Below are 13,555 nucleotides of genomic sequence, written 5' to 3'. Positions count from 1 at the left end.
TCGATTCTGGTTCAGTCGGCTATTCAAAATAAAATTATTCATATTAGTGAATATACTTCTTTCATCCTGTCACGACCCAGCATTTGGGCATAGGGCAAGCACAAGTTCGCGCCACTTCCCTTGGTCCATCGCCAACTCTTGCGCCTCCCGCCATGGCAGACCTGCTGGTCGCTTTTGTAGCACCGCTGCAGGGTGAGGGAGGGCCGGCCACGGCGACGGAACCCTTGAAACTGTGCCACAAAAATACGAAGTGTCGCACTCTTTGGCGGCATCCGGAACACGTGTCCCAGAGAATGACAATTCACAATACCCGCCGATAATGTACAAGTGGCAGAATTCCTATCTCATGTCTGGCAAAACATTGTTTTGTCAACATGACGTTTTTCAAGACAGATACTCAACCTGATTCAATGGGTAATAACGAATTCTCGTTAAAAAAAAAATAAGAACCCTGTTCGAAAGGCGGTAAGATCTACGTCGTATTTATGGAACAAATGAAAAAAATAGAATTTATATTTTATGTTGTCGAAAAACAAACACACCTACATACTAAATTATATTGTTAAATTTAGAATTTCTATCTCACGAGTCTAGTATACTTAGTCTTCACATATCTGCGAGATTATAATATTTATAGCCTAGAATATTGCTAAGGATAATGATTAAATTAGCTGCATGTCATTTGAATTGCAGATTCATTTATAGTTTAAATCACGATGTATACTCTGAGATTCATATTTCAGGGCTGCACTAAGATACAAACACCTTTCCTTAGTGTTATAATCAGGCATGTAGGTATTTACTATTTACCACAGGGCTAAAGAGGCTATGACTCAGGGCACTCAAATTTGTAGGGGTTTGAGAATATTTTTCTGAGTACCTATGCCTGCAATTACTTACACCTGCAATTGCCTACACATTGACACGAATTAAAAAATATTTACTCAGCATCGATTAAAATAATTTTTAATTGATTTGGTCTAATTAATAAGTCTATAACAATAACAGATTTATATTAAATAAGAAATGATTTCGCGTCAAAAAATTATAATGAAGATTAAATTGAGACGAGCATCGATTTACAAAAAAATACGTTTTAATGAGATGTTTTTTATCCTCCCCTTCCAATATAACTCATCGAATGTAAATTTGGCCTTGGTTACAAACGAAATTAAGTTTTTCTTACAAATATACATCATTATTTAGATTATTTCGATGAACAATCACAAAAAAGACATAACTGTACCATGTAAATAAGTAACCAATGCTAAACATCAATACGGGCCGCCATCTTATTTATTTACAAATAATGTAGGGCTGTCAAATCATAAGAATATTATTTTTATAAAGGAATCAATTCAACCACATGTAAATCGTTATGGAATAGCTATCAACGTTTACAATACGAGGGTGGTCCCAGAAGTATCCGACCTAACAAAGAAAACACAAAAAAATTAGGATTTTTTTTTATTTCTCTACGTAGTCTCCTTTTAGGTCGATACACTTTTTCCAGCGATGTTCAATAGCTTTGATACCCTGTTTATAGTGAGAATCGTCGAGCTCCTCAAAATAGCCATCAACCGCCGACTCCACCTCTTCATTGTTGGCAAATCTTTTACCACTGAGCCAAGTTTGTAAACTGAAAATAATCCGTGGGGGCTAAATCTGGCGAATAGGGTGCGTGAGGAAGCAATTCGAACTTTAACTCATTTATTTTGGCCATCGCGATAACGGATGTGTGAACTGATGAATTATTGTCCTGATGGAACGAAACTACCTTTTTCGCCAAATGCGGTTGTTTTTTCACGATTTCATGACACAAACGCTGCAATAAGTTTGCATAATACGCGCCGTTGATTGATTTTCCTTTCTGAAGATAATCAATGAAAATTACCCCACGCGCATCCCAAAAAACTGACGCCATGACCTTGCCTGCTGATGGAACTGTCTTCGACTTCTTTGGAGCCGATTCTCCCCTTTCAGTCGATTGTTCTGACTGTTCTTTCGTCGCAGGTGTGAAGTGATGGACCCATGTTTAATCCATGGTTATGAATAGACGCAAAAACTCTGCTTTATTGCTGTGAAACTTCACCAAACACTCGATTGAAACATCCTCACGATGCTGTTTTTGTTCCATTGTGAGTAATCGCGGCACCCACCTTGCGCACAGCTTTCTCATGTTCAAATTTTCAGTCAATATGTCATGTACAGCACCTTTTGAAATGCCTACCATGTCTACTAGCTCGCGCAATTTCAGTCGACGTTCCAAAACCATTTTGTGGATTTTCGTCACCATTTCTGGCATGGTCACCTTATTTGGTCGACCACTGCGATGTTCGTCTTGGCAGCTCGTACAGCCTCATTTAAACTCACCCACCTAATATTTTACTGTTGTAAACAAAGGAGCAGACACCCCCAGAGTAGAATCTAGCGCCGCTTTGATATTGGTTGGACTGAAGCCTTTCAAATGAAAGTATTGTATCACATAAATTTGACCAATTTTTTCCATGTTTACAAATTCACTGAGAGCGTTCACTGTTGATGGCTGACAAATAATTACTGCGTTATTATTAAACAACGTAGCGTCGTCAAACTTCAAACTTAGGCTTTATAAGGTTAGTACTTTCTATCATGGTCACTATTTTCAAACAACAACTGCTATCTATTTATACGTCAGGTCGGGTACTTCTGGGACTACCGGTAAATAACTAAATTAAAAACCTTCCTAGTTATTCCTATCGTTTGGTTGTCCTAGTTGGCTTATCGGGTTCAAATCACGGGTTTGGCAAATTCAAATGTTGTTGTTCAATGTGTGTTTAAACCAGAGTATGGACCTTATAGGTTGAGCAAGTGGCTAACATCCATTCCTCATAAAAAAGGTCCCGAGAAATCATAGCAGTTCATAACTGGTTCAATGATAAACATTTCTATTACTTTACCTAGGTACACACATTGAGATGAAACTTTCACGAGTTTTAAATGGTGTAGTTTCTTAAAATATTGCACACCGCGTGAGTATTATTACTCCATTGTTATATAAATCTACTGAACAATATGTCGTTAAAGGCCGTCAGCATTATACCCACAGAACAGATTAATAAATGTGTTCCCTGATTGTACCTGTCATTAAGAAATTTAAATACAATCTTATACTTACATACTGTGTAGGTACTAAGTACACAGGCATTATTTATATTTTTCAAAGCAATCATCATCATGAAAATATTGAGATGGATTGTCATTCTTACGCTTAGCGTTTTTTTTAAATTTTACAATTTAACTACATACTTAGGTACTTACGTGTATTTTTTTAATAATTGATGTTAGTAGTACCCAGATAATATAATATGTGTTATACATTATGTGTTATACATTATGTGTTAGATATTACCTAACGCAGAGGCTCTCAACCGGTGCGTCGTGAGTGATTGGCAGGTGTGTCGCAAGATAGTATTGTATAACGAAAATTCAGTAGATAACACAAATATTTTAAGCATATTATTCTTTATAAAAATAAGTAAATACGGCCTCGCTTTCAATGTTTGGTCGGTATTTTAATTCCATCCTAACCAATTATTATTAGCTTTGTTATGGTCCATTATTATTTTGACACAGCAGACACTCAAAATATATTATAGTTTTGGTTCAATGTCTCAAAATATTCTCTCTCTGTTTATTTGTTTAATTCTAAAAAACTTATCATGATCATTAATATTCACCATAATACATGATACTATTAATTGTTATATTAGCTACAATATACCTACATGATATTTTTATTAAGTAGGTACTCCCTTATTACATTTTCACACATTGTTTTATGTTTGACATAATAATATTAGATTACTAGGTGGAAAGCCCATCCAAGGACGTACGAACAAATATCTAAATTCTTGTTCATTATTAGGTATACTGGCATCTATAATTTTATTATAAGTTAGGAACATGCTTTATGTGAAATAACAGAACAAAATTACCTAAAGTCCTAAATCATCATTACCTATTACTACTGCTAAGGAAAATGTCTTGTACCTATATGTAAAAATATTTATTATTTTCACAATAATTAATAATAAATCAATGAAGTCTTCAAAATGCCCAGGATGTATTCTAAAACCTTCCAATAATTAATTGTTTTCATCCTTTGCAAAATGTTCCCCATTACTTTAATCTCGTGGTGAAGTTGGTAAGGCGCTCGCCTTCCACCCGAGAGTTCCTGGGTTCGATTCCCGGTCGTGACAAAAACATTTATGTGTTTTTTCTCAAAGCCTGGGTGTTTGTGATTGTTCAAAATTACTAACAACAACCACGTTGTACGAAAAAGCAAGGACATGGTTATTAATAATTAAAAAAAAAAAATATATATATATATAAACCATACATGCATGTATATTTTAACTCTTTTTAGTGCGTAATGTGAATGACAGCAATGATATTTTCATTTGTTTTGTTTATCATTAATTAACTTTAAAGTCATATTTTTGAAATTGTACGTGTGCAGAAGGCCCGTGCGCATTACGGGCTTCAAAATTTGGAAAATGTTAAATTATATAATTTCAATAATATAAGTACTTATGCTATTGCGAAAAACCTTTCATACAATTATTAATTGTATCTGAATGACCAACATACATAAAATATGTTAAGTTAACCATTTGAAAAAGTGATACCTGATTAGGAATTTATTTGTAATTATTATTATATTAATTATTATTATAATTTGTGCTGCGAAAATCATGTAACTTGAATGGTGTGCCATGACACGTAATGGTTGGGAATCACTGATCTAATGCATCAAATAGGGGTTTGTTTTCTTTCTAATATGAAGCAACACCAAACACTGTTTTTTGCGTCCATGTACCTAGTTAGTAGTATGTAACTTTGACATGAGACTGAACAGAAAAGAACATCATGTCCTCTATCTATTTCTACAAAAAATCCATACCTTAGCCTACAATCCTAACTTTGCGGCATTTATATTATAATACTCATATAATAATTCTGGTAGCTGCCTTCGTTCTTATATTATGTATTTCGTTTGAGCGTTTTATAATATATTATTTAATTTGATACCTCTCATAATTCTATTATAGTCACAATATACCGCCGTTTGGCAGTGCATCTGTCAGTCATTGTGAACCTTTTATAATCACGTGGTAAAAAAAAAACTATACAATATGTTGTAGTAATGGGTAGCGTGCCAGGGGAAATATTGGGGACTGTTTTAAATTACGAACCGCTTTACATTTTTTTTTTTTGCTTTTCTTTTTCTAGTTTTTGTCCATCAGGCTTTTCTCCGAATTAAATGTTCATCCAGATTAATGCGGACTTATTTATTACCTGCTAAATAAAAAGTTGGCGGTTGGTGGCCTCTAAAATTCCGAGACATTGTGCGTCCAAGTGCCAGCAGCATTTTCGCGCGTGCCTCACGTTCGCCACTGCTGGCATAGGTTCTACCGAAATAAACCTGATTACATCTTCCCAATTTACTTATGTCCATATTATAAGCCAGACGTATATTTTTTGTTACAATCGATAATCGATCACTCCTTGACATATTTCCAAATCTGTTGTTCATTTCAGATTACCTGTGAATATATTATCACATAATAAATCATAGGAATCGCATGTGGTAATCAGCGCTTGAAATGAACCGGAGCGCACTATACCGCCGCCGTCCCGGTTCATAAAATCCCTAAAATTATCGCTCCGTCTCATAAATTAATTTTATAAAATACACATAAAATTAGATAATTATTATGTTAATATTTTCGTAAAATTATCGAACGCTCCGGTTCGTAAAAGTTTCCATGTCGAGCGCTGGTAGGAATGTCGTATTTTCGTTAAAGTAGGTAGCTAAGTTACAACATTACTCTTGTTCCATACCATTATGCATCCATATTTAGCTAATCCGTGTATCGGTGTACCTATCTATCATTTAATTTTGTGAATATTTTTATTAGCGGCCCAATAAAAAATGGTAAATTTCACGTTTTGTCAACGATTCTAAAATAATTAATGGTATCCACCATAACATACCAGTATTAAATTATCTATCATTTAACTTTGTGAATATTTTTATTAGCGGCCCAATAAAAAATGGTAAATTTCACGTTTTGTCAACGATTCTAAAATAATTAATGGTATCCACCATAACATACCAGTATTAAATTGGTATGGGGCATGCTGTTTGTTGTTTGTATGTAACTGTCACAGTATACTCATATATGTTTTTTTTGTACCTACCTACCTTCCGATTAAGTATATTATAACGCTATTAGTAAATTCCATGCACTAGTTGGTTATTTTTAGACAAAACACGCTATGAAGATTTAAAAAAAGTGTGCTGTGACACGAAAAAGGTTGAGAAGCTAATTAATGGATCATTTGAATTAATAAATCACACTATGCCATAAATAAATGATATTATTTTTGCAACGCGTCTAAAAATCGTAACGAAAATCGTTCACTCACAATTTGAGTGAAGTGAGCATTTCCTCATGAAACCGTAGCTGTGTAGAAGTCGTTCAGTAGTAATCGGAAATCTCCTCTTGTAAGCAACTAACCGAGAAGCCATAGAATTATTACTCTATTGAATTTATTTATTGATATAGGTCACAGATACTAAACTTAAGCACTTAGGGGAGAGTGGGCCACAGTGGATCACTTTTTTTCTCAAGTCTTGCAATTCCAAATTGTATGGCCAAATAATTAATCTCTGAAATTAAATCATAATATGAGTATCTAATCTTCAAGGAAAAGGGCTTTTATTGGCGAGTATTACCTAAACTTACAAGTTATAACCACTTTAAAAAAAAAATTGGGAATGATCCACTGTGACCCGGGAATGGGTCACTGTGGATCAATACATGGGTAACAGTGAATCTACTGGGACACACTGGATCTATAAAAAAATACAGTAAAAGGCAACAATTTCCATATTATTACATATTTATTTGTACTCTTAGATACATAGTCTTTTATTACATATTCAAAACAGTTTTATAACTTAAAAAAATAATGTTATGGTTTAATTTGCGATCAAAAATGAAATTAACGTAAATTTGTGCTGGAAAAATTAATGTCAAATTGATAGTTTGATACATAGATTGTTTTCTCTTTGTGTTGCCAGAAAACTTAGGTTTTGGTAAAATCATCTTAATGTCGTGCAGTGCAACCGTGGCAATATCGGGCACGTTTGGCTTGGTTTCTCATCTGTTCTTCAGTGTGAAGTCCGATACTACTGTCCAACAGGATCTTCTTGGCTACGTGTTAAAACTGTGAACTAACAAGCTCCTCCCATTTTTAACCGCACTCCGATTGAAGCGCCTTCCAGTTAGCCACGAGTTGTCCACGTGTTAAAACTGTGAACTAACAAGCTTCTCCCACTTTTAAACGCACTAGCGACTTCCGGTTATTGCCTAGATCTTCTTGTCGGACAGTAGTTTTCCTTACTCGATTGCGAGGCATTTTTACCTACGAAAAAAGAACAGATTAGCTTCATGGGTTACACTGGATCAGTAATCCACTGTGACCCAAAACGAAATGATTCACTGTGACCCATTGGCCGTTATGGTAAAAAAAAAAAAAACAAAAAAAAAACTATTTAACTCAAAGACAAAACAACATAGTTTACAACGGATTAAAGAAATAACAATCGTAAAACAAAATATAAATATTTACATTTCTTATTCACTTAGAGACGAAACAAATTTTAAAACCACGTGAAAAAATAGTTTCGTTACTTACCTACTGACCGGAGTGTGACCGCGTCAGCGACTAGTGCAATCAGTGTTGCCAAGTCAAAATTTTTAATTTCAGTAGAATGTGTAAAAAAAATTCAGTAGATTCGACAAAATATCAGTAGATTTCTGTTTTAGGCGGGCCGCAGGTTCCCGATTTTTCATAGTCGGCTTGTTTTTTTTAGGAAAAATATTTCGACGCGGGCTGCAGGTTCCCAAATTTTCATAGTCGGCTTGTTTTTTTTAGGAAAAATATATCGCCGCGGGCCGCAGGTTCCCAAATTTTCAAAGACGACTCGTTTTTTTTCCCGGATGGTGAGAATTTTGTGGAATGAAGAAATATTAGTAGATTTCATAAAATATCAGTAGATTCAGTATATTGCCAAAAATATCAAAAAATATCAGTAGATCTACTGAAATTTCAGTAGACATGGCAACACTGAGTGCAATGGAGAGGGGTATGGGCGAGCGGCAACCACTCGTTCGTTTGTTTGCGTAAGCGTTATACAAATTGAGTTATAGTGAATAATCCACTGTACCCCGTGATTCACTGTGACCCACTCCCCCCTACGTACAATCTACATTTAGGTAATTCAACATATTTGTCGGGCTTTATAAATTTTGACTAATTGTTACCTTACATCAGTGATACTCAACCATTTTACATGTTGGACGAATTTATTATTCTATGATAATGTTATATTATGACGTGTATGGCCAACAGATCAATCTCAAACCATTTTTTTTTTTTGGTTAATCACAGAGTACCATATACACCCACGATGGCTGCGTGGCTTAAGCGTCGGCCTATAACGTCGTGGGTCCCAGGTTCGAATCCTGGGTCTGGCAAGTACACATATTGTTTTTCAATTTCTGTGTGAGTCAGAGTATGGACCTAATAGGTCGAGCAAGTGGCTGACATCCATTTCTCGTAAAAACAAAATCTGTTAACACTCTGTGGCAGTGGCGCACCCAGGATTTAATATTGGGGGGGGGGGGGGGGCAAGGAGGAGAATGTAAATTAGTCCTATAGGCTCTTTTTCTTCTTCACAGCCTAATTTCTCGTTTATCGATCTATTGCACTCGGTGTACCTACACCATGGTCCCCACATCCTGAAACGGGCCCTCAGGCTAGGATATTTGGCGGGCCCCCTACCTACCGCTAATATTAAAGGCAGTGTGAAACACTACATTAACGTTTTTCAAATTGTGTTTTAGTTCAAATTAAGGGTACTTATACAGTGAATTATTGGCGATTTTTAATACATCTACTTTAATAATGGAGCTGTCGAGTATCGACACATAATAATCAAAAAATAAATTGCACAATTATATAAGTAATTGAAAATGTTCATGGCCATGAAGTATAATAGCGCCGCAGGCGACTTTTTTACTATTAAAGCTAATTTATGATGTGTGTTTATCTGGTCAACCTGACACGCCGGGCCTCCAGGGCTAGAGCCCTGTCAGCCCTCCCCAGCCATGACCTACACCACTCCGGAATTCGGGTGGACACCGAGAATTTTTTTGTCTTGTTTTTATTTGTCTAAGCCCAAAGGTATAGTTTATTGGCTTTCAATTTCAATGCTTAAAATCATTCTGATAATTTTCAGTTTTGGGGAGTGCCAGGGCCCCTTGCCTCCCCCCCCCCCTCCGGGTGCGCCACTGCTCTGTGGAGGCCCACATGATCTTATTAGGATCAGACATGGTCGGAAATAAAAGGACATGATTTCATCTGATTTTGATTTCACCTGTTCACTGTTGAATGAATGTTTTCAGAATTGGGGTGACATTGGACACATCATGGTGTTTTTGGCTCCTTTTTGTGAGCACTTCATATCTCATAGTCCCTGTTATAAAAATACAATTTTATTTATTACAATCATACCTACATAATTTATTTTTAGGTGCCCATTCAAATAAATTTTAAATACTGTTTAATTTTTTTTCAGATTTTGTTTTGCACACTCAACACACATAAAGTGGATATGAAGAAGCTCCTCGGAGGACAAATAGGGTTAGAAGATTTTATATTTGCTCACAGAAAAGGAAGACCGAAGGAGATTGAAATCGTTAAATCAGAAGATGCCCTCGGACTAACCATCACAGATAATGGTGCGGGATATGCATTCATCAAACGGATCAAGGAAGGCTCTATCATTTCCTCAATTGGACACATAGAGGTAAGCCAGATATTTACATACTATTTTTTTTACCTACAGCCATATTAAACAAAGAGTGCCAAAACAATATTGTTTGAAAGAGAATGCAATAAAAATCAGATTTATGAATTTCGCATTTAAATATACTGAAAACCTAGAAAATTCCACTAATCTCTAACTTCTTTAGTAAGAAAATATTCATAAATACAAATCTTCATATTATAGAGATGGCGTCTAAACACAAGAAAACAAAGCTAAAAAAGGGGGGTCTAGGACGATTTGGCACCGGACAACTGGACGCCACGGAATTCTAAAATAAATATACGTTAGGTACTTATAGGTACTTTAAAAAAAAATATTCAATATTATTATTTATACTTCAATGATTATATCTGTACCTCAGAGGCAGACGGATGCAACTCCATTTTTGGGGAAAATGGTTTTTTTAAGAATCGTCATGCTAAAGGCTTTATTTATTAGAGGCAGAGAGATGGAAGTCCTAGTCTAAGATATGCATAGAATAAAGATGCAAATGCCATACCTACCTTAGAGGCAGAAGGATGCAAATCCAATAATCCACTAAGATAAAATTCTCTCAAACCGTCTGCAATATGTACTAGACGAGAACCAGCCAGGAGAACGAGCTTTAGAGGAGGATACAGCACTATGGACCATATCCAAGTCATCAGAGACATCAGAGCGGTAACAGGAATACAAGCTGCCGCTATCCATGGGTTTTATAGACTATGAGAAAGGGTTCGATTCCATAAAGAAATTTTCAATACTCGATGCACTCAGAAATCAAGGAATCCCCGGGCGCTATATAAATATTTTCAATAATATATACAGTAGCGCAACAACATCTCCATAAACCATCGCGCATTTCCTATCAGCAAAGGAGTCCGACATGGTGATACAATCTCACCTAAACTATTTACAGCTACACTTGAAGACTTATTTAGAGAACTTGACTGGAATGATGTGGGCCTCCATAAATGGAGAATACGTGAGTCATCTGCGCTTTCCCAATGACAATAAATAGTAGTTTGCAAAACTCAGAAGAGCTCCACAGCAGAATGCAGGAACTCGCTGGAGTAAGCAACAAAGTAGGCTTGAAAATAAATGTGTCAAAGAAGAGAGTCATGTTCAACTGCTTTGCGGGCCAAAAAGAGATCCTCATCAATTGCATTCAGCTCGAACAGGTGAAAAACTACATCTATCTGGCACAACAAGTGTCTATAGATGGATGTATATTTGATGAAATTGTTCGCAAAGTAAAGCTAGGCTGGAGTGCTTTTGAGCCTGAATAATTTCTTCAAAAATGACCTCCCACTGTGCCTAAAGTGCAACGTGTTCAACCAGTGTGTACTTCCCGTAATCACATGCGTGTGAAACATGGACCCTAAGTAAAAGAGAGATCCAGAAACTTAGAGTAGCACAACGTGGAATGGAAAGGTGCATGCTGGGCATAACGCAAACGGACAAAAAGAAGAATGAGTGGATAAGGGAACAGACAAGGATTAATGATGTGATAGAGTTTGCTAAAAACCTCAAATGGAAATGGGCTGGACACATAGGTCGAAGAAAGAACAATCGTTGGACAAATTTATTCATCCAATGGTATCCAAGAGGTACAAAACATCCGCACGGTAGATCTAGAGGCCGCTGGATCGATGAAATGATAAAGTTCTGCGGAAAAACTTGGCAACGCAACGCACAGGGACGAGAGAAGTGGAATCAACTTGGAGGTTAGCGAGGCCTTCATCCAGCAGTGAATAGATTCAGTGATGATGATGAATACATAATAAAAATTTTAAAAAAAATGTGTTTTGCTTTGTTATATTTATACCTATAAATTTTTTTAACTTATAATTTGTTTTATTTTGGCTAGTTAAATAAGATACAAATCCACATTTAACAAAATATCTTTAGAGGCAGAAGGATGCAAATCCACACTACGTTTTTTATTTTATTTTTTTTAGATATAAAATTGTATTATATTTATTCCTTTCTTACATATTCCAGAAGTACTTTAATTGAATTAGAATACAAAAAATAATGATCATTATATGTATATTTTCTTAGAAGTTATGAATATTCCTTTAAAATAAAAATTGTTTTTTGGCTCTACTGAACAATTGGGTATTTGGCACTTGCATCCGTCTGCCTCTGAGGTACAGATATTATGATTTAATAGTTGGTAAGAATGTAAATATACAGACGTAAACAATGATTTAATCGTACATTTATGTTTAAGTTCCAACGAAAAAGGAGTTTTTTATTTAATATAAAGCCTTAGGCATGGTAATTCTCAATCCGCGATAAAGAATACATTATGTTAAGAGTAAAATGAATTCAAACTACTAAGTAGTAGATAAAAAACTGATTAAAATACCTCGTCTACACGTGTCTACGACAGTGCGGCGTCCAATTGTCCGGAGGCCAGTCGTCCCATTTCCAAAAAAGGGACCCCATGTCTATTCATTTTCATACAATCTGAGTAGTCAGTTTGAGGAGTTTTGATAGTTGTATACAAAAATGTCACTTGCATCAAACTGAAACTTGCTTCAGCAATTTTGATAGAAACCACATAAGGCTCCGTCTTCTATGTGCATCATTTTTGGTACCTAAATAGATACTTTACTATCAATCACACGTGATTGAATCATGAAACTGCTACTAAATGTGAAATTTCTTGTTGGTATTATTTTATTATTACCACGTTTTTATTACCTCGTATTCTTGTTTGTCCAGTACACATTTTTTCTTGTGTGTCCAGTCCTAGAAACTAAATTATTAATATATACATGCGTTACTATGAAAAGCAACATGAAATGTCAAAATGACATTTCAGTAGGTATTCTATATTTATTCAGTATTTCTATCAAGTACTTACAAAAAAAGTATTTATTAATACATAGAATTGTCAAGTTTATATGATTCAACAGAAAATTTAAAAACGTGGTATATAAAAAGTTATCTTGTAATTATTTATTATAAATTCATATTATGTTGATAATAGACAGTAAAAAAAGGTTGGGTAAATTTTAATAGTTTTGGGTTATCCCGGGATGAAAGAGTCTGTCTGGGATTGTAATCCCTAATTTTATTTGCATGTGATGATTCCGTGGCCAATCTTATTATTATAATCACTGATTTTTAGTAAAAAGTTCCTAAATGTTTGATTTCTTCATTAAACCTTGTATCATAAATTGTAAAACTCACAATTTCTCGATGAACTTTTAAAGAATAGAAGGGTCTGTAAAAATTTTAGGAAACATAAAATTTAAAGAAATACACCAGTTTATCGTTATCAGATTATGTTGCATTAATTTTGATATATCTGTTTTCCAGGTAGGAGATCACATAGAAAAATTGGACGGCCATAATGTAATTGGTAAGAGACATTATGAAGTTGCTAAATTATTGAAAGAAATTCCAAAGGATAGCACATTTACAATACGACTAGTCGAACCTCTTAAGAATGGATTCGGTAGCATCGGTCCAAAGTCAAGCGGAGCGAGGGCGGGCAGAAAACAAGCATACGGCTCCGGGAAAGAAACGCTACGTTTTAAAGCCAATGGACAAGCTGCGATAGAAAATGAGGTAACTATTGAAATATCACAAAATAAATTCATTATACTGTTGTCA

General features: G+C 35.2%; 1 protein-coding gene across 1 annotated transcript in view; it reads left to right on the top strand.

Moving 5' to 3' along the window:
* The window catches only part of kermit (PDZ domain-containing protein GIPC-like protein kermit), a 37,262-nt gene that overhangs the window by 21,925 nt on the left and 1,782 nt on the right, over positions 1 to 13,555 (top strand). The window contains exons 2-3 of the mRNA XM_085952576.1: positions 9,695 to 9,925; positions 13,259 to 13,510. Of these exons, the coding sequence (XP_085808702.1) occupies positions 9,695 to 9,925; positions 13,259 to 13,510 (483 nt within the window). The remainder of the gene's footprint in view (positions 1 to 9,694; positions 9,926 to 13,258; positions 13,511 to 13,555) is intronic.

Source organism: Rhyacophila brunnea, unplaced genomic scaffold, assembly GCF_057557595.1.
Source record: "Rhyacophila brunnea isolate RB1 unplaced genomic scaffold, BYU_Rbru_1.0 scaffold_3, whole genome shotgun sequence".
NCBI lineage: Eukaryota > Metazoa > Arthropoda > Insecta > Trichoptera > Rhyacophilidae > Rhyacophila > Rhyacophila brunnea.
This window is presented reverse-complemented; position numbering and strand designations above follow the sequence as displayed.